Source organism: Cervus canadensis, chromosome 7, assembly GCF_019320065.1.
Source record: "Cervus canadensis isolate Bull #8, Minnesota chromosome 7, ASM1932006v1, whole genome shotgun sequence".
NCBI classification, from domain to species: Eukaryota; Metazoa; Chordata; class Mammalia; order Artiodactyla; family Cervidae; genus Cervus; species Cervus canadensis.
The window spans coordinates 13,284,310-13,311,040 of NC_057392.1; the positions used below are offsets into that span (position 1 = coordinate 13,284,310).

At 41.5% G+C, this 26,731-nt stretch overlaps 1 protein-coding gene across 1 annotated transcript in view; it reads right to left on the minus strand.

The window, feature by feature from the left end:
• Positions 1-26,731, minus strand: part of LOC122445317 (serotransferrin-like) — an 84,523-nt gene that overhangs the window by 31,949 nt on the left and 25,843 nt on the right. The window contains 9 exon segments of the mRNA XM_043474374.1: positions 1,030-1,112; positions 4,880-4,957; positions 5,699-5,793; positions 6,400-6,569; positions 6,571-6,645; positions 12,460-12,471; positions 19,963-20,153; positions 21,352-21,536; positions 25,541-25,605. Of these exon segments, the coding sequence (XP_043330309.1) occupies positions 1,030-1,112; positions 4,880-4,957; positions 5,699-5,793; positions 6,400-6,569; positions 6,571-6,645; positions 12,460-12,471; positions 19,963-20,153; positions 21,352-21,536; positions 25,541-25,605 (954 nt within the window).

The following is a 26,731-nucleotide window of genomic DNA, read 5'->3' on the forward strand; positions in this document are numbered from 1 at the left end:
TAATGTAAAATACAGACTCTGTGTGATTTTGATATGTCAATGTAAGTACGTCATTTGTAACAAATGGGTGAACATTTGTAATTTCACTAGGTGAAGGATGCTGATAATAGGTGAAGAATGCTAGGTGTAGGGGTGGGGTTATATGGGAAATCTCTGTACCTTCTGCTCAATTTTGCTGTGAACCTGAAATTCTCTAAAAAATAGTTTGTTGTTTGGTTTTTTTTTTAAATCAAGTAACAATCACAACTATGACAGACTGCTCATCATCACCACCTTGTGGGCAAGGAAGCAACAACAAAATATAAGACGTTTTCAAAAATAAGAAAATCTTCACTTATTCCATCAAAACAAGGCTTCCATCAATTAAAAGACATTATTTCAGGTTTGACTAAGAAAGAAAATACTGCCAACTGAACTATGATACCATCAACTGTAAGTGGCATTCTGTAAGTCAAAGATTTTTAAATGAGTCTTAAAATCAATGAAACAATCTGATTCTTCAAGTATTCTGATTTTCTTCAAGTTCCTATCAGTGTTGGAGACTAAATAAGAACAAAGCATCTTAAACTGAAACACAAGAAATTTAGGAAATAAGAGACAGTAACACTAGGACAATCCTAAAAGAAGTATGAAAATATTCTTCCATACTTTTCAACCATCGATTTTAGGTAATTTAAGGATAGAAATATATAATATTGGATTTTTAATATCTTCCAGGATTCCATCTAGCTTTAAAATTCTTTTTCAGATTTTAATAGTTCTACACATTATTAAATTTGTCCTCAGAGTAAATGAAAAATTTACTGACATGACAAAAGGGGTAAATACTTTCTGAACCTCCTGAGAAATACTTTCAAACATTAATATAATCCAAGTGAAGGCAGGCTTGCAGCCCAGAAATGCTGACGCCAGAGTGCATGCTCTTTCCACTCCAGGACACCAGGCTGCCTCCAGCATACCACAAGGGCAAACTACATGGTTGGCCTTGATACACAGATTTCAGACAAGCCCATCCCACTTCCAACATACCTGGCTGAAGCCTTAAATCGCTCTAAGAACTGAAGTCTCAAGCTCTCGTGTCCAGGGAGGTCAATCAAGGTCAGGTTAGTGCCCTAAGGATAGCAGCAGTAATATTAATGTTTTGGTACTGATTCACACTCACAACATAAATTTTTCACAACATATCTCAGGTATGTGAATGGTACCTAATTAATTAATCAAAAATGTCAATGTAATTGATTAATGAATCAAATGTTGACAGAGCATCCTCTGTAAACCACAGAAGGCTGTGGAAAATGTAAAATTACAACTCTGATAAATGTTCTGAGGGTGTGTGAGAGACTTGACCCTCTTTGAGGAAGTCAGGAAAGTCCATCTAGAGCTGGGGAAATACACCAGCATGAATAAAAGCAAAAACATGTGAAAAACAGTAACAAATACTCACAAGCTAAATAATGTGATATAAGAACCTATACTTCATCAGATGGCATGTTATAGGGATATCCAACCTTTATAAAAACAAAACACCTTTTTATATTTCTACTGCAATCTGTTTTTAAAATACATGTCCACCAGACACACCATTTTTTTGTTCTGTTAATATTTTGTGTCAATTGTTGATTCCAGTGACAATCACTGAACAAGGCAGGGTTGTACCCCAGTGAGCAGACTGATTATTGCCCACTTACATGCTACTCATTCTAAGCTTTCATTCTTGGGCTCAAGTTCAAGGCAGATGTGGCCATGCTCAATGCTAAGACTTGAGCATAGTCCCACTACATGTATCAGACCAATGGATCATTTCTCAGGTATTCCTACTTTCTCCACAGCGAGCCTCAACCACTATCTAGGAGGAAGGAGTCAGCATTATGCACAGATTTGACATAATTACTACTAAATATATTGTGACTTGTAATTTAGTCTGTGTGATCTTTTATAGGTAATACACAAAGTATATAACACTTTTTTTTGTTGTTGTTTTTTAATACCAGTAAGAGTTTAGGGACCTCAGATTGGTCCCACTATCACACTGCATAATCAGCATCACATCACATACTTTCAATATAAACAATCCATAAGATATATTACTAACTCAGTCATAAAAAAAGAACAAAATAACGTCATTTGCAGCAACATGGATGGACCTAGAGACTGTCATACTAAGTGAAGTAAGTCAGATACAGAAAGACAAATATGATATTGCTTATATGTGAAACCTAAAAAGAGGGTAGAAATGAACTTATTTAAAATACAGAAGTAGAATCACGGATGTAGAAAGCAAACTTATGGTTACCAGGAGATGGGGGGGGTAGGAAAAAACTGGGAGGCTGGGATTGACATACACACAGTGTTATATATGAAATCGGTAACTAGTCAGAACCTGCTGTATAGCACAGGAACCCTACTCAATACTCTGTAAAGACCTACATGGGAAAAGAATCTAAAAATAAAAACAAAAAGAGTGCATATACGTATATGTACAACTGATTCACTTCACTACACCTGAAACAACACAACATTGTAAATCAAGTATAAAAGTGAAAGTGAAAGTCGCTCAGTCGTGTCTGACTCCTTGCAACCGCATGGACTATATAGTCCATGGAATTTTCTAGGCCAGAATACTGGAGTGGGTAGCCCTTCCCTTTTCCAGGGGAGCTTCCCAACCCAGGGATTGAACCCAGGTCTCCCACATTGCCAGGTGGATTCTTTACCAGATGAGCCACAAGGGAAACCCAAGAATACCGGAGTGGGTAGCTGATTCCTTCTCCAGCTATCTTCCCGACCCAGGAATCAAACCAGGGTCTCCTGCACTGCAGGCGGATTCTTTACCAAAGAGCTAACAGGGAAGCCCTGATACCAGGTATACTCCAATAAAATTTTTCTTAATAATCTCCCAATATTGGAGACTGAGGAAATCAGAGGTAGCAATTAACAAAAATATCAGTTAAGAATTCTCACTGGGTAACTGAAAACATTTTTATTGTATAATAATAAATATAGACATGTCCAAAAAAATGTTGTCAGAAAAGAGTCAAACACACTGTGTATGTTAATGTCAAGTTCACTTCAACAGTAATTTCATTTGTATCTGTGTAACAGAGCATCAAACAATTCTGACTATTTAAAAAAATTAAAAGTGTGAATTTCAAAAGGTTAAAAAAAAAAGATACATTTACTATTTTGAGAGACAAGATCTAAAACTGGGAACCCTGGGTACAGGGATACAGAACCAGTGCGTGGAAAAACTGTCTTCCACGGAACTGGTCCCTGGTACCAAAAAGGCTGCGGACTGCTGCTCTAAAACATAAAAGGGGTGGGAAAAGAAGTTAAAAAGAGGATGTTTTACATAGTCAATAGAAACATGCAAGTCTCATATGTAATGTTAAGTTTTCTGACAGTCATATTAAAAAAAGTAAAAAGAAACAGGTAAAATTTTAATATTATATATTATATAATCTAATCTATCTAAATTATCTTTTTAAACATATAATAAAAAAACTCAAAAAATTGATATTTTACATTCTTTCTTTCATCTCAAGTCTTCAAGATTGGGTATATATTTTATACTTAACAGCAGCCCTCAATGTGGACTAGTCACATTTCAGATGTTCATTAGTCACAAACAGCCAATGGCTACTGTGTTGGAAAGCACAGGTCTAAAGCATATACCCTGCAATACTCGACTTAAAATATCCAGTACGTGTGTCCCAAGAATTAAAGATCTCTCAGATCTTAAATTTCAAAATCTGAATCCTTGAGAAATTAAAAAGGTCTGAGTCAGAAACACTGTCATTACTGAAAAAAGAAAAAATATCTCTAAGACATTTAAAAGGCTGTCTCTTTATCTTTGCTCACTCACTAAACACTTATTAAGCAGTAAAATCAGCTTGGCAGTCACTATCTACATTCTGGAGACATACAGGTACATACAAAGTCCTTCTCATGATTTCTTCTTGGTATTTTTTAAATATACTCATATATACTCTTTAAGATTTCCACCGCAACACCATTTGTAAAAGCAAGACTGTAATAACAAAAATACTAAATGTCTATTAATAGGGCTCTTATTAAATAAAAACTCAACATGAACTGAAAGTAAAAAAAGTAAGTTTTCTGATCAGTTTGCTTTCACCTTCAACTATGATTATGATTTACTTTTCCATGTGTAACTACAAGATCTTTCTGTCATGTCTCAAAACTAAAGGCTTTAAGAAAGAAAAAAAATTGTATGGTACAGTCACATAACGGAGTACTCACAATATTCAGCTCATAAATCAACCAGGTAGTACTATGTATGAAAATGAGAAAGAAAAAAATGAAAACAAACCCAAGCTGTATCAATTATATTATTAAATTTTTAAAAAGGGAGGGGTGGAACAGAGTGTTATGAAAGAAAAAAGTAAAGAGAACACATCTGTTTGGATAGCACTGGCCATCTGGAAGGCTACACAGGAAAATGGTAAGTTACTACCTCCAAGGAGAAGACTTTTAAGGAGGGATAGGAAAAGCAAAATTACTTTTCACCAAATATCCTTTTAACCTTTTGAATTCTGTCCCATATACATGTACTAAAGAAAAAGGCTTAATGCTCACTCTTAAGAACTCAAGGTAAAGCTGGAAAGAAGATACAGAAATAAAAGCTAATAAAATGTGATGTAACATCAATATGCATACGGTACAACAAAGAAGCGGAGAACATGATTAAGTTCACTGCTTGGATGATCAAGAGAAGAATTTGTCACATGCACAACATTTATCCATAAAAATAAGCTAAGAATGGTACCTATGCCCTCAGACTAATTCACCCTAGAAATGTCTTTTCCTGACACCAAAGTAAAGTAAAACTGTCAAGACTTCCCACATTCTAGGAACCTCTTACCCTGTTGTTATTGACTTTGTAGGCAGCAGAGCTGTCAGTGATGGAAGTCTGAGTGTCTCTGTAAAGGCCTGTTAACAACTGTAAGACAAAACAAAACACAATATGGGGGGAGATTGAGCAAACATATAAATAGCAAATCTAAAGAGTGTAACTCTGCTCTAACTCTCCTAGGCGTAAAGTCAAACAAACAAATGTTGCTTACAATAGCTAAAAAGGACCATATTGATTTTTTTTCCCCTTTGCTTGTAGAAAAACCTAATTAACTGCAAACTTCATTCCCCTCTCCTTAATGAGAGGAGGGGGAAAACTATTATTTTTAAACTACTATTTTCAAATAGTACTTTCAAATGGTTAGTGGCCAAATTTACCAAACTTCTCAACATTTACAATCATCAAAAATGATTAGAGATTATATTTCTTTAGTGGAAAGGAAAATAGCATTCAAAAAGAATTATAATAAAGAAAAAACCTCCACTACTCTTTGTAGCAAAAACCGAACATTTAAAAATACTACACAGACTAGAAATAAATATTTGTGAAAAGAAGCCTAAATAGCCAATAAAAGTTTCTTTGACAAATTCTCAGAATTACACACTGCATACAGATTAATGTCTTCCATCTATCTCTGGTAAATGCAAGAGAATAAAAATGGCCAAGAAATTCCAGTTTAAGAGTCTTTTCATCCTCCCAAGTGAGTCAAAAATTAATCCCCCAATTTGTCAGCAACAGCTTTTTTCCCAAAGTAAAACTAACAGGAATAATACGGTGCCCTAAAATTTCCTATCAAGTGTTAAGAGAGGTATAAATCAAAGCATTTACTCTGACAAAAAGCAATGTTTTCCCGGAATCACAAAGGCCCACAAGAAGAACAGCTCTCTGACTGCTCCTTCTGCTCCGGATGAACTTCCAAAACACTGTGAAATAGAGAAAAACAACCAAAATGACGCCTTGATTATCAACAGTACGCAAATATGGTTGGGCTGGAGGAAATGAAGTCTACCATAGAAGGCCTCATTCATCTGGAGCTGACTTTCAGTGTTATTACCACCATTATAATCGTTGTTCTTGAGGACTCCGCTGAATGCCAGCCACCATCAACTGTCAACTTTTCTCCATATGCATCCCCTACCCTGCCAGTATACTCAAGTGCAACCTTGCCTTATTAACTCTATATCCCCAGCGCCCAGCTCGCAAACACAGGATGCTCAAACTTGGAGCGAAAACCACTTGAGTATTGGTAGCAAGAGCAATGGAAGGGGAAAACGGGGCGCTCAGGCAGTACAGGGGCTAGCAACCTGTGCCCAAGGACCAGGACGTCACTCTAGGGGTTGCGGGAAATCCCCTCTAACGCTGTGCTGTTTCTGCTGCTTCAGGCAGGAGGGCAGGTGTATATAAGGTTTTAGTCTCCCATTCTAGACGCCCCTCAGGTGCCACCTCTGCTCCGCGGTCTACATAAGCCCAGTCCGAGCTCGGATCCCCGCCCGCCCCGCACCCGCCAGATCCACCGGCCGCCTCTTTACCTAGCGTCAGCAGCACCGCAAGGAGCGCCACCACGACTGACAGCAGCGTCGGGTCCCTCTGCTGCAACTCCTGCCGCAAAGAGTCCAGGTATGGCTGGAAGGCGCCCCCAACACCACCCCCATTCCCCATCCGCCGGGAGTCCGTGGAAGCCATGGCTGAGATCACGCTACCCGGCACCGCGAAAGCAACGTGGCCCTGGGCTCTGCGCAGGTCTGCGAAGCGGAGCATCACGGAAGTGGTAGTTCCTAAGCTGTATTTCCTCCTTCGCAGGCCGGTATGCCGAAGGACCTGATGGGAGTTGTAGTTCTCTTTGACACCGAACTGCCCGCAAAAGACTGACTAAGCAGCCAACCGGAAGGATGAGCGACACACTCATCCTTTAGGATATGAGTCAAATGTCCCGCTCTCTTCATGGTTGTTGACAGAATGATGGGTGAATAAAATGAATGGCTCAAGAAACCTCCCCTGAGGATTTCCAGTCGCTCCCTTCGCGAGGGGAAGTGAATCTTGTGAGGAACGCATTACACAAACGTTCATGGGAATATAATGTGGCACAAGGTGTGACAGAGGGTGTAAGGTGAGGAATGGGGATGCATAAAGGGGCGCTTAAGCCACATGGGTTCAGAGAAAAGCTACTGGAGGAAAATGACAGGAAGTGAGCCTTGAAGGACAAGTTAGCCTCTGCAGGCGTAATAGGAGAAAGGGTGTTCTGTGCAGAAAAGAAAGAGCAATTCAGTGTACCTACACGCGGGTTCAGTCCTTGAGTCAGGAAGATCCCCTGGAAAATAAAATGGCAACCCACCCCAATACTCTTGCCTGGGAAGTCCCATGGACAGAGGAGCCTGGAGGGGGACAGTCCATGGGGTCTCAAGAGTTAGACACGGCTTAGCAACTAAACCACCACCACCACCACCACTGCATTGTAAATCCTGGCTACTTCCCTTAATGTAGAGCTGCCCCTGAGATTAGAGACATTAAGGGAAGCAGCCAGGAAAATCAAAGAGCGGGGCTGGGGCTGTTGAAAATTGTCACTCTGCCCTAAGCGGCAGACACTACTTTGCCAGACAGGTATGTGGGACCGAGGTGGCCAGTTCTTCAGTTTTTAAGAGAAGCCAGAAAAAAAGGTTTTAAGGGGAATGTTCCAGTTTTTAAATTTCAGCGAGTAATGAAAACTTGTAGTCTAAATAAAACACCTCATAGAGTTAGAAGTGGCTGGTCTGGAAGCTGCCAGTTTGCAGTCTGTCATTAAGCAGTTGTTATTTCAGCAGAATTGGCAGGAGATGAGCAGGAAATGCTGGCAAAAGCTAGACATGAAGGGACTGGGAGATATACTGAGGAACCTAGATTTTACAATGCAATAAGAAGTTTCAGTTGAGAGTGAAATAGTTTATTGGCAGATCAAGGGAGTACTATGGTTTGAGAGAGAAAAGACAGGCAGGGAGACCAGGTAGAGGCTGTTGCAATGTTTTGGCAAACAACACACAGGGTCTGAACCAGGGAATTGTGGAAAGTGTGGAAAGGAGGGCACAGTTATGAGAGACACTTAGAAGGAAAATATATAGGATTTGGTGATTAATTGTACAAACTGAGTTAAGGAGAAGAGCTAGCAAGACTGCATCTGAAACACATGGTATGTATTGCTGGGAAGATCAAAGTGTTCAGCATGAATGAGGGAACTCAGTTGAAGTTCTTTGGAGCCAGGGACATAGCCAGAATGAAAACTGCCTGTATTTTCTGTACATGGAGTTTCCAGTGCTTCTGGGAAGTCTAAAATCATCTATCATGCAGGCGATACAGTAAACAAATGTGAAGTGTCAGCAGTAGGTGCTAGATTTTTATTTGGGAGTCATATGTAAACAAGTGGTTATGCAAACCAGTACAGCCACTATAGAGAACAGTGTGGAGATTCCTAAAAAAATGGAAATAGAACTGCCATACGACCCAGCAATCCCACTGCTGGGCGTACACACTGAGGAAACCAGAATTCAAAGAGACACGTGTACTCCAGTGTTCATCGCAGCACTGTTTACAATTGCCAGGACATGGAAGCAACCTAGATGTCCATTGGCAGACGAATGGATATGAAAGCTGTGGTGCATATACATAATTGAATATTACTCAGCTATTAAAAAGAGGGCATTTGAATCAGTTCTAATGAGGTGGATGAAACTGGAGCCTATTATACAGAGTGAAATAAGTCAGAAAGAAAAACACCAATATAGTATATTAATGTATATATATGGAATTTAGAAAGATGGTAATGATGACCCTATATGCGAGACAGCAAAAGAGACACAGATGTAAAGAACGGACTTTTGGACTTGGTAGGAGAAGGCAAGGGTGGGATGATTTGAAAGAATAGCATTGAAACATCTATATTATCATATGTGAAATAGATCGCCAGTCCAGGTTCAATACATGAGACAGGGTGCTCAGGGCTGCTGCACTGGGTTGACCCTGAGGGATGGGATGGGGAGGGAGGTGGGAGAGAGGGTCAGAGAGGGGAACACATGTACACCCATGGCTGATTCATGTGAATGTATGGCAAAAACCACCACAATATTGTAAAGTAATTAGCCTCCATTTAATTTTAAAAATTTTATAAAAAGAGAAGGGGAAAAAAATAAATCATGGAGAGCGTGAAGAGTGAGGAGGAAAGGGGATGCCACAAAGAAGCCTGAGAAGAGAGAGTCACCAACACAGAAGTAAATCATGTCCTGGAAGTGGTCAGCAGCATTCCTGTAACAGATGATGAGGGCTTGAATGAAAAGTGAGCTCAGGGGGAACAAGGAGGGGAGGGTGAGGAGGTAAAGAGGATAACTTCACACAATGAGTGCTTGCTTCAGTTCAGTTCAGTTCAGTCGCTCAGTCGTGTCCGACTCTTTGCAACCCCATGGACTGCAGCATACCAGGCTTCCCTGTCTATCACCAACTCCTGGAGTTTACTCAAACTCTTGAGTAAACATCACTGAGTCAGTGATGCCATCCAACCATCTCATCCTCTGTCGTCCTCTTCTCCCTCCTTCAGTCTTCCTCAGCATCAGGGTCTTCTCCAGTGAGTCAATTCTTTGCATCAGGTGGCCAAAGTATTGGAGTTTCAGCTTCAGCATCAGTCCTTCCAGTGAATATACAGGACTGATTTCCTTTAGGATGGACTGGTTGGGTCTCCCTGCAGTCCAAGGGACTTTTAAGAGTCTTCTCCAACACCACAGTTCAAAAGCATCAATTCTTTGGCGCTCAGCTTTCTTTATAATCCAACTTTCACATCCATAAATGACTACTGGAAAAACCATAGCCTTAACTAGATGGACATTTGTTGGCAAAGTAATGTCTCTGCTTTTTAATATGCTATCTAGGTTAGTCATAGCTTTTCTTCCAAGGAGTAAGCATCTTTTAATTTCACGGCTGCAGTCACCATCTGCAGTGATTTTGGAGCCCAAAAAAATAAAATCTGTCACTGTTTCCACTGTTTCCGCAGTAAAGAGGATAACTGCTCACAATGAGTACTTGCTAGAGCAAGGCATTGTTCTAAATCCTTTAAATTTGTTAGTTTTTTTAATCCTCACAATGACCCACCATCCCAATTTTCCAGAGGGCAAACTGAGACAGGGCTTGAGTAACTTATCCATTGATCCCAGGTTGTTGGGCTCCTTTATGTTTGACTATATGCTCTAACACAGCAAAATTAATTTTCCAGGCACAATTCATCAATAAAGGGAGGCAATAGGGACTCCAGATTAAGGAAAGATGTTTAGGATGTGGAGTTAAAGTAAGTAAACCAACTAACGTGTGTGTGTGTGTGTGTGTGTGTGTCTATTTACTGTGCTTAGTCGTTCAGTTGTGTCCAGCTCTATGCATCCCCATGGACTGTAGCCTGCCAGGCTCCTCTGTCCATGGGGATTCTCCAGGCAGGAATAATGGAGTGGGTTGCCATGCCCTCCTCCAGGGCATCTTCCCAACCCAGGGATTGAACCCTGATCTCCCACATGGCAGGCAGATTCTTTACCAGCTAAGCCTCCAGGTAAGCCCAAGAATATTGGAGTGGGTAGCTTATCCTTTCTCCGGGGGATCTTCCTGACCCAGGAACCAAACCAGGATCTCCTGCATTGCAGGCAGAATCTTAACCTGCTGAGCTACCAGGGAATTTTTTTGGACTCACTAAGGATGTTGTATTTTAGTTCCCCAACCAGGGATGGAACTCGTGCCCCCTGCATTGGAACTGCAGAGTCCTAACAACTGGACTGCCGAGAAATCTCCAACTATTTTATTTTAAATTAGCATTATGAATTAAAACTATCAGAACCAACAGCAATCTTACTGCATTCTATTTCCTTTCTTTCTTGTGGTCCTGATCCCTGCTCTGTATTCACCCCTCAACACCCAACACACACACACACACACACACACACACACACACACTCACCTCCTTTATATTAATAATAACTTCTGTTAGTGACTAAAAATACAGTGAAGGAGGAAGGGCCAGACACGGAGGACACCTACCAGAACTGTCCTCATTGTATAAGGATTTTCAGTCAGAGCATGTGAGTGAACAAGTACCATTTTGGTGGTGCAATTTGGGAATGAGGAAGCAAGGGTTTGATAACACATGGTCATACTCTTTTTTTTAATTTGTTTTCTGGGTATTATGAAGGCAGGAGAGATGTGCACACCTCCCACACTTGAGTTAGAAGGTGGGGCTGTCAGTCTCAGTAATGAGAGCAGGAGAGGATGGCATCGGTGGCTTCCTGTCCTCTCACCTCAGGGACTCAGGCTCCTGGGAGCTCTGTGGAGATGGGTGGAGACAAGGACAGCTCCGTGGAAATGATGTAGAGGAGTAGGACACGCTGACACTGACTGTCGCTGGCTGAAAGTGTTGTGCTCCCTGGTTCTGTCAGCAGATGGAGAGTTACAGCAAAACCAGTGGAGACAATTTTTCTTCTCTTTCATCAGTTAAAATGTCTCATTCACTGAATGCATTTTTCCCTCTGCTGTTCCCAGCAGTTCCAAATCACAACGAAACCTATCTCAGACTCAGAACACCAATCATGTGATTCCCCTACTCTGGCTCATCTCCTTAACTCTGTTTCTTTGAAAAAAAAATAGAGGATTTTTTAAAAGAAAAGAATTAAAATGGGACATATTAAAAACTCAATATAATAATGAAATAATGAAAGATCAAAGAAGAAAACCAGAAATCACATTAGTTGTTATATCAATAGTATCTGGTGAACATGATTTCAGACATTTCTCTGTACAGATATACTGACAAGAAGGCAATCTAGAAGGAATAATAAATGACAGAACAAAGTTATTTTTAGAGACTATAATATACATTACTGTGTTCACAGTTTCCAGAACAGTGCCTGAATCATGGTAGGTACTCAGTGCATTGTTGATAAAATTAGATTTGTTGATTCATTGCAATAAGACAGACTAGATGCCAGAGGAATGGTTGGGGCATCTTATCAAACAAAGGATAGGAAAGAATTATTATAGGATTTGGGGTGAAGGTGGAGCTTAGGTGATTATTACATAAGGCAGTGTTGTTAGGCTCAAAGCAAATCAGGGCTTTGTGTAAAAAGGTGAACCTCAGGTCCGGACTGCAAAGTAGACCCAATGTCTGTTTCTTTGGATACCAGAAAGTTGAGAACTGGACAATTGTGTTTAGAAACCCCCTACCTGCAGCTCTGCCCCTGACTGTAAATTTAAACTGTGGTAGGAGTTTGGAAACAAAGGGGCAAACTTGGAGAGTTGTTTAGGAGGCAAAATCAACAAAACTTGCTGACGTTAGATGTAGAATGAAGTAGAATACTGAATTGAAATTTGACTCCTCAGTTTATGACTCCTGTGAGTGGGTAGCAGACCATGTCTTTAGGAAGTATGGGAACAAGAGTTGGCTTAGGGAAGCAGGGGAGGGAAGGAGTAAAATGATCACCTCCCTTTTTATTTGTTGGGCTTATGATTGCTGTGAGAACTCTACAGTACAGATCCACAGGCAGGAGGAGATGTGCATGTGAGATGTTGCAGGCAGGGGTCAGAACTACAGATATAGCTGCCTGGGAGTCATTCTCACTGCTTAGGGAGGGCCTGGAAAGTGGAAAGAGCTCTGGATGAAGAGAAGAGCCCCAAGAAGATGGCCTTACATTTCAGAACTGGTAGGATAAGCCCACAGTAAGACCACAAAAGGACAGAGAGGTGGGAACCAAAGCAGAGGGCTGCCATATCAGAGAAGCTAGGAAAGGTTTCCAAGGAAGGGTGAGTGGTCATCTGTATCAAGTTAGTAAACAGACTCAAGGATAAAAGAACTAATTGGCTTTCACACCTGGCAGGTGGGCAGTGACCTTGACCAGAGCAGCTTCAGGGACATGGGTGGAACAGAAGACTGATTTCTCTGTATTCAATCATTAATGAGAATCCACCTTTCAGGAGCTCCACTAAGCATGGGAGGAGACAGGGCAGTGACTGCCATGAGAGTTGGGGTCAAGGGATGATTTTTAGCAAGATGAGGTTTCAGTGATTCACTTTTGCAAGCACTAAGACTTGGGACCTCAAGTATACCTGATGAAATGTATTAAAAATATTTTAAACTATGTAAATCATCTATAGTTTTTTCTGTACTGCCGTGAGCACTCTATGTCAATATTTACTCTGCATCCTCCTTCCTGCCCTTTCCTCAACAACACACACACACACACACACACACACACACACACACACTTGATTCAATCAAGCCTTGTACACTTGATGTTATCAAAATGACCATGCACCATGGCTGATTCATGTCTGTGTATGGCAAAAATCACTACAATATTGTAAAGTAATTAGCCTCCAACTAATAAAAATAAATGGAAAAAAATAAAATGACCATGTAAACCCCTTTTAGAAAGAATTCCTACTTGGACTGTACCCAGGAACTGTGGCTGTGGGAAAGAGACAATGAATCTTGAGCTCTGAAGGAAGGGCTAGTTGCAGACCAAGCATTAAGAGGGAAAAATGAAGTTTTTTTAAAAGATAAAACCAATTATAATGTTTATTTTTATTTTGTCCTGCAGAGGCGCCACCACCAAATTGTGAGGGCAACCAAATCACTCAGACCAGTGAGACCGGAGGAAGCTTATGGGTCCCATGAGCTCCCATCTCCATCAGGTGTTGGCTCCACTCTTGGATTTTAAGGTTTGTGGAAAGTGCATGCTTCCAGGAGTTCTGTAGGGGCAGAGCAGAGGGGTTGTACAGTTAAAAATCTACCCATGTTTAGTTCCTGTTAAGTGAATCAACAGTTAAGCCCAATACAAAAGTACTCAGACTAGTTGCCCTGCTCCTCTGATGGGTGAACCTGACCCTCCTCCCAATGCCTCCTCCTCCTGCCTGCACAGCTCCTGTGTCTGCACTGGGCAGTGCCCCACACCAAGGACAGTAACAGGATTTCCCTGCCTTGCATCATCTCCTGCCTTATGTCCTATGGGCGGAGCTCCCACATCTGAGTCCATGTGGTTGGAACAAGCCTAGGAGAACTATCCTCTCAGATCCAGGCAAGGAGCTAACATAACGAGATGCACTAAGCACCAGGCCTGTGCCAGTTCCCCTGCCGGTGGCTAGGGATAGAACAGAGCCCAGCAGATCCAGTCTCCGCCCCCTCAACAGAACAGTAGCCAAGGATCCTTAAACCAGAATTATGTGGGCAGCTGTTAAAACACAGAAATCCCGAACCTGGCACAGACTTGTTGAATCAGTATCCCAGGGCCTGGGAATCAGTATCTTAAGGACTGTAGCTCATGGACCTGTACTCTGCAGTTGAAGAGTAACCTCCCTTGAGCTACATGGTATTCTCCCAAATCTTCCAAATGATTCCAAGTCATTAAATGATGTCCAACATAGCTATGGCACAAACTGCTATTCTAGATAAGTACAAGCATACCTTCTTTTACTGTGCTGTGCTGTATTGCACTTTGGAGATACTGTGTTTTTTCCAAATTGAAGGTTTGTGGTAACCCTGTGTCAAGCAAATCTGCTGGTGCTATTTTTTCAATAGCGTTTGCTCACTTCATGTATCTGCATCACATTTTAGTAATTCTTGAAATATTTCAGACTTTTTCATTATTATTATTATCTCTGCCATGGTGATCTGTGATCAGTGATCTTTGATGTTACTATTGTTAAGTGTTTTGGGGCACCACAAACCATGTCCATTACTATGGCAAACTTAATTGATAAATGTTATGTGTGTTCCTGCTGCTCCACTAGCCCAACAATGTTGAAATTAGGCCAATTAATAGCCCTGCATTGACTCTAAATGTTCATGTGGAAGGAAGAATTGCACATCTCTCCCTTTAAAGCAAAAGCTAAATGTGATTAAGCTTAGTGAGGAAGGCATGTCAAAAGCAAAGATGGCCCAAAGAGGGGCCAAAGAGTTAGCCACACTGTGAATGAAAAGGGAAAGTTATTGAAGGAAATTAAAAGTGCTACTTCAGTGAACACAGAAATGATAAGCAACAGCCTTATTCCTGTTACAGAGAAAGTTTTAGTGGCCTAGATGAAAGATCAAACCAGTCATAACATTCCCTTAAGCCAGAGCCTCAGCTGCAGCAAGACTCTTAACTCTCTTCAGTTCTGTAAAGGCTGAGAGAGGTGAGGAAACTTCAGGAGAAATGCTTCAAGTGAGTACAGGTTGATTCATGAGGAGGAAAGAAGTTGTCTCCAAAGTAAAGGCGGAGGCTTCCCTGGTGGCTCAGTGGTAAAGAATCTGCCTACCAATGCAGGAGACACAGGTTCAATCCCTGATCCAGGAAGATCCCACATGCTGTGGGGCAACTAAACCTGTGCGCTGCAACTACTGAAGCCTGTGCACCTAGAGCCCTTGCTCTGCAACAAAAGAAGCCACCGCAATGAGAAGTCAGAGCACCATAGCAGAGTAGCCCCTGCTCACCACAACTAAAGAAAGCCCACACACAGCCTCAAGGACCCGGTGAAGCCATTAATAAAATAAATAAATAAGATTTCTAAAAAATAAAAGTGCAAGGTGGAGCAGCAAGTGCTGGTATAGAAGCTATAGTAAGTTACACAGAAGACCTACCCAAGATAGTTCATAAAGGTGGCTACACTAAACGAGATTTTCAATGTAGATGAAACAGCTTTCAGTTGGAAGGAGATGCCATATAGCACTTTCATAGCTGGAGGGGGGAAGTCAGTGCCTGTCTTCATGATCAAATGACAGACTGACTCTCCTGTTAGGGACTAATGCAGCTGGTGACTTGAAGCTGAAGCTAGTGCTCATTTACCATTCTTAAAAAACTTAGGGCCCTTAAGAATCATTCTCAGTCTGCTCTGCATGTGCTCTGTAAATGGAACAGCAAAGCCTGGATGAAAGCACATCTGTTTATGAGAGGGTTTACTGAATATTTTAAGCCTGCTATTGAAACCTACTGCTCAGAAAAAAAAAACATTCCATTTAAAATATGACTGCTCATTGAGAGCATACCTGGTCACCCAAGAGCTTGGATGGGATGTACAAGATTAAAATTGCTTTCATGCTTGCTAACACAACATCTATTCTACAGCCCATGGGTCAAGGAGTCATTCCAACTCTCAAGTTTTATTATTAAAGAAATACATTTCATAACTGCCATAGACAGTGAGTCTTCTGCTGGCCATAGACAGTGAGTCTTCTGCTGGATCTGGGCAAAGTCAACCGAAAACCTTCTGGAAAATATTCCTCATTCTAGATGCCATTAAGAACATTTGTGATTCATGAAATAAGGTTAAATATCAGCATGAACAAGAATTTGAAAGAAATTTGTTCCAACTCATAAGTGACTATAAGGGATTCAAGATTTCAGTGGAGGAAGAAACTGCAGATGTGATGGAAATATTAAAAGAACTAGAACTAGAAGTGGAGCCTGAAGATATGACTGAATTGCTGCAAATCTCATGATAAAACTTTAACAGATGAGGAGCTGATTCTTATGCATGAGCAAAGAGAGTGGTTTCTTGGGATGAAATCTACTCCTAGTGAAGATGCTGTGAAGATTGTTGAAATGACAACAAAGGATTTAGAATATTATATAAACTTGGTTGATAAAGCAATGGCAGGACTTGAGAGGACTGACTCCTATTTGAAAGAAAGTTCTACTGTGGGTAAAATGCTATCAAATAGCATTGGATGCTACAGAGGAATCAGTCATGAAAGAAGAGTTGATCCATCAATTTCAGGCTTCCAGTTGAAGACGGCAGACTAGAAGGATGTGCCCTCATCTCCTCCTGTGAGAGTACCAAGATCGAAACTAGCTGTTGACCAACCATCAATGGGAGAATGCTGGAACCCACCAAAAAAAGATACCCTATGTCCAAAGACACAGAAGAAGCCACAGCAAGATGGTGGGGGTGGGGGGGGTGGGGAGGGGCGGTGCACAATCATGATAAAATCAAGTCCCATACCCTCCAGGTGGGTAATGCACAAACTGGAGAACAATAATACCAAAGAAGTTCTCCCACTGTTGTGAAGGTTCTAAACCCATGTTAGGTTTCCCTGCTTTGGGGATCTGATAAAGGCACTGGGACTCCCCAGGAAATCTGATCTTGAAGGCCAGCAGGATTTGATTATAGAATTTCCACAGGACTGAGGGAAACAGAGACTCCAGTCTTAGAGGTCACAAACAAAATCTTGCACACACCAAGACCCAGAGGAAAGGAGAATGACCCCATAGAAGATTGAACCAAAATTACCTGCTAGTGTTGGAGGGTCTCCTGTGGAGGTGTGGGAGGGCAGGGGCTCATAACAGGAACAGAGGCATTGGCAGCAGCCCTGGAAAGTCCCCTTTGGAATAAGCCCTCTTGGAGGTCACCATTAACTCTACCATAGAGCCCATAGACCCCAAGGCTGAGTCACCTCAGGCCAAAAAATCAGGGAGGGGGTGCAACCCCACCCATCAGCAGATAATTGGATTAAAGCTTTACTGAGCAAAGCCCTGCCCAACACTGCAGGACCTAGTTTTTCCCACTGCCAGCCCCTCCCATCAGGGAGCTTACACAAGCCTCTTAACCTCCTCCATCAGAGGGCAGACAGAAGAAGCAAGCCCACAGCAGCTAGAACAAAAACCACATTACAGAAAGTAAATCAGCGTGAAAAAGCAGAAAGTTATGTCCCAGATGAAGGGACAAGATAAAACCCCAGAAAAACAACTAAATGAAGTGGAGATAGGCCACCTTCCAGAAAAAGAATTCAGAATAATGATAGTGAAGATGATCCAGGATCCTGGGAAAACAATGGAGAAGATGCAAGAAATGTTTGCCAAAGACCTAGAAGAACTAGAGAACAAACAAACTGAGATGAGTAATACACTAGAAGGAATCAAAAGCAGAATAACTGAGGCAAAAGAATGAATAAATGACCTGGAGGACAGAATGGTGGGCATCGCTGCCACAGAACAGAATATAGAAAAAAGAATGAAAAAAAAAAGAAGAAGAAGAAGACAGCTGAAGAGACCTCTGGGACAACATTAAATGCACCAACATTTGCATTATAGGGGTCCCAGAAGGAGACGAGAGAAAGCACCTGGGAAAATAGTTGAAGAGATAATACCTGGAAACTTCCCAAACGTGGGAAAGGAAATAATCAACCAAGATGAGGAAGCACAGAAAGTCCCAGGCAGGATAAACCCAAGGAGGAACACACTGAGACACATAGCAATCAAACCGACAAAAATTAAAGACAGAGATAAAATATTAAAAGTAACAAGGGAAAAATGACAAATAACATGCAAGGGAACTCCCATCAAGCTATCAGCTGATCTCTCAACAGAAACTCTACAAGCCAGAAGGGAATTGCATGATATATTTAAAGTGATGAAAAGGAAGAACCTACCACCAAGATACTCTACCCAGTAAGACTCTCCTGATCTGATGGAGAGATCAGAAGCTTTCCAAACAAGCAAAAGTTAAGAGAATTCAGCACCACCACCAAATCAGCTTTACAATGAATGCTAAAGGAACTTCTCTAAGCAGGAAACATAAGACAAGGAAAAGACCTACACAAAATAACCCCAAACTATTAGGAAAATGTTAATAGAATCATACATATTGAAAATTACCTTAATTATAAATGGATTAAACCAACCCAAAGACATAGACTGGCTGGGCAGATGAAAACTTGTGCATGTATGCACTTCCACTTGCCACATGACTCTGCTTGACCCATCAAATTGTGTGTAATTATTATATATTGTTAGGCTAATCATGTTCCCATTATGGCTTGCAATTGTAATTATCTTTTTATTTTGGGGGGGTCTGGCTATTCATTGTGAAAACTAGTAAACATCTTTTACTATTGTGATTATGAACTTTTTGCCTGTCTAAAAAATGTATGACATTTTGATTCTATTTGTTTGATTTAGTATGAAGAGAAGGCTAGAATTCTAATTTAAAAAATAGATATGCGGCTAGCAAAATAAATAAGTAAATATGTTGTGGTGTTTAGGATAAAAAATAAATAAATAATAAAAATATTTCAATAATAGTATCCTTTAGTTTTTTCCCCAGTGGTATTTATAATACCTAAATTAAACTGCAGAATTTTTTAATGTATCTCTGATTCTCTAAAGAATCAAAAGTTTTTGATTTTTACTTTTATTTTCATAAATCATTTATGAAAATAAAAGTAAAGCCCAGTCAACAAGGATTAAAAATAAAAAGAGTCAATTGATGGGGCAAACTTAATTGTTGTCTTATTTTAAGGAACTGCCACAGTTGATCTGTCAGCAGTCATCAATATTGAGGTAAGACCCTCCACCAGCAAAGAGATTATGGAGGCTCAAATGATAGTTAGTGTTTTTTAGCAATAAAGTATCTTTAACTAAGATATGTACATTGTTAGACATTTTTTAGACAATGCTATTGCACACTTTATAGTGTAGTATAAATGTAACTTTTATATGCACTGGGAAACCAAAAACTTCCTATGACTTGCTTTGTTGCAATATTCTTTTATTGCAATGGTCTGACACTGAACCTGCAATATCTCCAAGGTGTGCCTGTGGTGTGTATAGCAACTTTAGAGTTACTGGTACTTATCACCGTTCAAGCTCTCAAGAGCAGCACCATGTAAAAGAACTCTCTGCAATGCTGGAAATGTTCTCTTTGTTCATGTATGTGGAGACATAGGTATCTCCTGAGCACTTGAATCAGGGCTGGTGTGACTGATTTAAAATTTTGTTTAATGTAAATATAAATTTAAATATCCACATGTAGCCAGAGGCTACCATTTTGAACAAGGCAGCACAGTATAAAAAAAGGTGTTCAGAGCAGAGCAGTAGGCATGGGCACATAACTCTCTTCCTTTTCTAAGTAATAGCATGGAATTCTGCGTATCCAGTGCCATCAGCCCATGTCCCCTTACCATCTGCCCATACAGGTAGCCTTTCATTCATGCTAGGTTGCAAAGTTCCCTCATCATTTCATCTAGTCAACTGATCATCTCCTGGTGACTACAGTCTGCCCCTGCTTTTGAATCCAGCACCCAGAACCCCAACCATATTTACTTTGCAGTTTCCCCATGCTGTTCCTCCTACTCACTTGAGGTTGAGCATTGTCTCAGGTTAGTCATAGCTCTGACGTAGTCATCCCCTAAGTAGGAGTCATATGTTTTTTTCGCAATCGAAGCCAAACATTTAGTGTCATCCCTGAACAGAAGGTCCTTGGAACTTGAGTGGAATAAACAAAAATTGTTCGTGCAGTCGGTTACAGATTTTCCAAATTCTTCCTGTCAAGTGGACAGAAAGTACATGAGGACCTGTGGAAAAGAGTCACTGGAACACATGGAAGGGATGGAGGAAACTGGAAGCTGGGAACCAGCCCTGGGAAGAAAGGAAAGCTGCAGAGGATGCCTCAGGATCTTTCCACATCCATCCCTTGGCATTCACACAAATATGGGCCCCAAATCTAGGCTTCCATGAGGCCCCAAAATCCTTTGTAGGGTCCAACCTAGTCCCATCTCCTTGGGGAAGTCCCTCCCTCCCACCCACCCACCACGGCTGACTTCTCTGATCTCTCTTCCCCACTTCATTGGCCATGGCCTTGGGGATGGCTTCCAGGAAATGAGAGGGCAGAAACATGTCCCTTTTAAGTATTATTATCAAGAAGGTATTAAATAAGAGCCACCCAATGAGGGGTGGTTCAGGGAACTGCTAGCTGCATCTTTGATCCTAAATTGATAAGAGGCTGGACTCGTCCACATCTTCTAAGATTATAAATGAAATAATGATTACAGAAAGCTTAGCATTCCATCTAGCACTTAGGAAATGTTCCTTAAATGTTAATTATTAGTGTCATTTACCCTAAGAGGACTCACAAAGGTGTGCTATCTTCATTTTTAAAAGGAGAAAACTAATGATGGATCAACAGGCAGGAAGCTGTCACTGAGGGGAGGTTGGTCTTTAGGGGTGGAAGGGTCTTTAGGATTAAAATATTCAGACAGCCCCTCTCCCCACAGGGCCAGCCCTGGGTTGGTTGTTTTCACCAGAGGACAAGCTCCCTGAGGGTAAGGTTCCTGGGTTTTTCTGCCTTTTGGGATGGTTCTCAATCTGTCTAAGCAAAAGAAACACAGTCCACATTTCATGACTTGTATCCAGAAAGGTTGGGAAACAAGATTAGTTGCCTGCATTTTAAAAAAAGGCAGAAGTGGGTAAAATGAGGGTACCACAGAACAAGGTCAGGGTCGAGCTAGAAGGCAGATGCTTGGACCCTGGAACATGTGCATCAGTTGAGGTCTGATTTCCAGCAAGCAGAAGATATGCATAGAGCCAGGTCTGGGAGATTCAGTCCACCATCCATACCTTCCCAGTTCTAACTTCCAGGGAAAGAATGCAGGAGTGTGTGTGGGCTTCTCCTCGCCTGCGAAATCCCCCAATAATCCATATCCACACAAGAAAAACAGTTTGGAGTCCCAGGCTGGTCCGTACCTGCTGGGCGTTTAATATTCTCTCCACACAAGTTGCCTTATCTTTCCGTGAGACCACAGCATGATTCGGCGCTCGGGCCAGATAGCAGCTCTCAGCCTCGTCCACAGGTTTCCTTGTGCCATCCTTGCATAGTAGTTCAAAATTTTTCTTGTGCAGATCTTTTGCCCACGGTTCAGCATTGTTTCCTAGGTTCAGAAAAGGTGCATCAGCCAAAGCTTTGATCAAAACACCCTCACCGGGAGATGTGACCACCCTCCACTGGCATGTGGGGGGTCTGGACCCAGTGGCCAGCAGGGGTTTCACAGATATGGAGAGGAAGAGAGTTATCAGGAATTCCCTGGGGCCACTCCTTTCAGTCTTCCCAGCCAGACAAGGGAGAGTGAACCACATTCTGTCAAAAGGATCTTCATTTCTGCTAAATTCCAAATTCCATTTAGACTCCATTGTAGGAAGCACATGACCCTCTAAGCAGATTGACAATCTCTGTGCTATACCATCTGGCTGTGTGTGTGTGTAGTTGCACAGTCGTGTCCAACTGTTTGCAACCCCATGGACCGTAGACCACCAGGCTCCTCTGTCCATGATTCTCCAGGCAAGAATACTGGTGCGGGTTGCCATTTCCTCCTCCAGGGGAATCTTCCTGACCCAGGGATCAAACTTGCAACTCTTGGGTCTTCTGCAATGGCAGGTGGATACTTTACGGCTGAGCCACCTGGGAAGCCCCATACCATCTGGCACTAGCAAGCAAAAGAATCTTCCCCAGAGGCTCTTTTGGAAGGTAGCCCAGTGCTTGAAATCTGGCTCATTCACACTAGTTCTCTGTAAAATGCACAAACACCTCTGTGCATGAAGGCCCATATCCTGTTCTCAGCCCCTTGCTTCATCTTTTCTGTATTTTCTCTGAAAAAAGAACATCTCACCCATTCCCATGGTTTAAGCGCCTTCCTTCTGAGGCAATTCTCAAATAAGCTTTCCTGGTTTTTGCTTCTCTCCTAAAATACAGGATTGCAGTCTTTTTCTTAATCTAATTTTCTCATTTAATCGAACAACCACTGTATGAATTCACTATTTTAAAAGTTTAAACTTACATACAAAGTAAAAGTACCCCTTGTCCTACAGTCTCCAAATGTACACTTTAGGTTTTAATAGGAAACTCCAAATTGCCTGCCTCTCCTCCCACCAGTATCTGCACATATCTTGTTCACCTTTTAACTTTTTGCCTTTCTTTTCTTACTGGTCCCTCCAATTCAGTACCTTCCAAATGAAGTCCATCCTCCTCTCCAAACCTATTCTGTTTTACTTAGTAATTTAAGCATTTATTCAATACTATGTTCCCAGCCCTCTGTAAGATACAATCTTATTAAAAGTGGGAAATGTATACATACCAAAAGCAAAAGCGCAGGACACGGATAGTATCATTCCATATTCTGTGTAACACTCTCTAAATGCTGTGTGAGCAAGGGAACCAGCACAGTGAGAGTATGCTGACTCCGGAAGCCTAGTTGGAGAGGCCAAGGATTCAGCAGTGCCCTGTATCATGTGTAGGGCTGAGAGGAGAAAGGACCGCTTCTCTGAGGGGGAATGGAATGCTCTGGCAAGACCCAGGGACGGCTACATGCCTGGTGTTTCTAGTGGGTGGAGAACAGCCCCACTGGAACAGAGCCTTGGGCAGTCAGGCTAAAAACGCCCTCAAGATGAATGTGGGATGGAGTACAGCGCTTTGTTGTTATTGCTGTCTAGTTGCTAAGTCACGCCCAATTCTTTGTGACCCCATGGACTGCAGCCCCCCAGGCTCCTCTCTCTGTGGGATTTCCCAGGTAAGAATACTGACGTGGGTTGCCATTTCCTTCTCCAGGGGATCTTCCTGACCCAGGGATCAAACTCAGGTGTGCTGCATTACAGGTGGATTCTTCACTGCTGAGCAACTGTGGGAAGCCCTAGTGTGGCACTTAGGTAATAAGAAAGGTTGGTCTATGAGAACTTAATGGAAATCAATGTTAATGTGTGAGCTCCAAATAGGACAATTAGGAAAAATGAGAAGGGAGGTGATTTGGTCTGGGTTAGGGGCAGTGGGCATCTAGAAGGGCATGATAAAAAATTTTCTTTCCAGTAAAAGATGCTTGTTTACTGTAGCTAATTTATAAAACACTAGATAGTTTTAAGGAATAAGACTTTGAAACCCAGTATAATTCCACAGCATTCACTTTCAACATTGATTAATCTAGGCTTGACTGACAGGACCTATAACAAAGTCCTCCATAGGGACAGAGGCTCTGTGAGAGACAAGTGTAAGGAGTTTGGATTTATTCTAGTGCAGGTTGTAGTTATCAGTGTACTTTGTACATAAACATGACCACAGGGCAAACAGGGATCCTAGGATGGTGTTTAGGTAGGGAGTGTATAGGGAGGTAGGCCTCCTCTATAAATTCCCCTCAGAAGGTTAAGGCTTTGGGAGTCTTTGCAAAGAGAATTGAGGTCTAGAGAGGGGAGCCCTATTGGAAGGATACAAAGAGAAATCAAGGAGTGACAAAGAACCAGCCTAGGGTAACACTCAGGTAGCAGGAAGAGGATAGCCCTTAAAGGGAAAAGCAAAACTTACAGGAGGGGTGAAAGAAAAATTAGCCAAACCAATATTCCTTCAAGTAAGTACTTAGTAACTTCTGTGTACCTTATACTGTAATTGGTGTTGAGATGTAAGAAAAAAGAAGAGCTCCCTGTGACCATATTTTATTAAAGAATGTAATGGATTCAATAATAATAGCAATGTGGACAGAGGATTCTGTTGTAGGATGGAGGGGTGCCATTGGGGAAGGCTTCTTAGAGGAGTTGGTCCTGCACTAGAGGAAAAATTTGAGGTTGGGTAAATGGAGGATGACTTCCCAGGTGGGTTAGTGATAAAAAATCAACCTGCCAATGCAGGAGTTATAAGAGACACAGGTTCAATTCCTGGGTCAAGAAGATTCCCTGGAGGAGGGCATGGCAACCCACTCCAGTATTCTTTCCCGGAGAATCCCATGGACAGAGGAGCCTGATGGGCTACAGTCCAAAGGGTCGCAAAAAACTGGACACAACTGAGCGACTACACACACACACACACACACACACAAAGGGTTATGAGGGAGGGAGGGAAGTAATACTGCCTGGACTCTAGGGGGTGGTGTAAGCTGTTAGTGATAGAGCATGGGCAGCTGGAATGCTCATTCTTACCACATGTTTTTAATGTCATGGCCATCTAATATCCACCCACTAGTTTTAGTACCCACTGATTGATGGTCCTTGCTTGAATCGATTATTGCTATATTGGTTGCCAAATGATAGTTGTTTAACTTCATGAGTTTTTCTACATCTGTAATTAGCATTCTACAATAAAGAAGATGTTTCCCTTATACTCATTTGTTTAATCAGGATGGACTCATGTGTTCTTATTTTATTCAATGGGCTATTCCATCTTACTACTTTTATTATTTCTTGTAATGCTCCAAATGTCAGATGTGGCCAGTGGAGGGCTTTCACAATAGTTCCATTGTGTTCTGACACATTCCATCTCTCTGGACACTTCACTATAATGCTCTTCGGTTCACCTTACACTTTTCCTGCCCCAGCCCCAGAATTAGCTGTTTTTTCAAGGGGCCCTGGTTCTTCCTCTTGGAGAATGGTGATAGACAAAGTCCTGGTGCTCATTCCTACAGGGGTGCCACTGTCTGTATGTTTTCCCCAGTGGGTTTATAATATGGTTAAATATATATTGGACCTAGATATATGAGAAATAGTTATAAAGGGCCTGTGGGAGATAAGTTCACTAATTTTGAATAGGGACTGTGGATGGGATGAGTATTAAACCACGTTAGTATAAATTTTCTGATCTTGCTAATTATAATGTAAGTATCTAAAAGTCCTTGTTCTTAGGAAAAGTATGAAAAAGTCCTTGTTCTTAGGAGTATTTAGGGGAAAGAAGGCACAGTGCCTACACCTGTGGAAAGGCTTCTAGGAGAGATTTCACAGCCGCTGGGAAGCTCACGGTCCTCACCATTCTGCCTACCCAAGTGGATGCGTCTCTCACCAGTGAACAAACAGGTTGAGAATCACAGCTCTGGACCCTGACAAGAGCCCCTAACATTTCCACAAAGACATCCTGAATACAAGGGAACCAGCAACCCTGATTTATGGGGACAAAGAGCTGTGTACATACCGTCAGTGTTCTGTATGACAGTCTGGTGCTTCACAAAGGCCACATCTCCCTTCTCCACCAGACACCTGTGAGGTCCCAGACAGGGAGAGAGAAGAAAAGAGATCAGAGTTACATCTGTCATTCAGAAGGGCCATCTTATAATCTGAAATTGTTTTTTTTTTAATTTTTAATTAGATGATAATTGCTTTATAACATTGCACTAGTTTCTACTGTACAACGATGTGAGTCAGCTATACATATATGTATATCTCCTCCCTCTTGAGTCTCTTTCCCACCCCCCATCTCACTCCTCTAGGTCATCACCAAGCACCAAGCTGAGTTCCTGTGTGGTACAGAAACTTCCCACTAGTTATCTATGTTTATATATGGTAGTATATATATATGTGTGTGTGTGTGTGTGTGTGTGTGTGAATAATATTATCCCAGTTTGTCTCACCCTCTCCTTACCCCCCTGTGTCCACAAGTCTGTTGTCTATGTCTGCATCTCTATTCTTCTCCTGCAAATAGGTTTATCAGTACCATTTTTCTGGATTCCATATATATGCGTTAATATACAATATACAATTTTTATAATATTGTTAAAAAACAATATGTTTTTCTCATTCTGACTTACTTCACTCTGTATAACAGACTCTAGGTTCATCCACATCACTACAGATGACCCAATTCATTCCTTTTTATGCCTGAGTATTATGCCACCTTGGAGATCCAGGGCTGGCCATCTGATATCAGCAACAGTGACTCTCCTTTGTTCACTAATCTTATATATTACTAATGTAAGTAATAAAAAGAAAACAAAACCTCTGATATGCTTTGTAGTTATACAATTGCAGTTCTATATATTAAATTCTAAACTCTGGCACATTTTATCCAACAGGTCTACATACTTTTCCAAGCATCATACAGATGTTAGAGGAGCGGTTTTCCACCAAGGTGATTCCTTATGCACAGTCTACTTGTGAAATTGGAAATTTGTGGACTGTGAATTGTTCTAATTTTAACTCACAAGGTGGTTCTAGTTAGACAATTGAGATAATCTTTGTTTTTCCTTTGCTAGTGAACAGTTTCGGAGAAGGCAATGGCACCCCAGTCCAGTACTCTTGCCTGGAAAATCCCATGGACGGAGGAGCCTGGTGGGCTGCAGTCCATGGGGTCGCGAAGAGTCGGACACGACTGAGCGACTTCACTTTC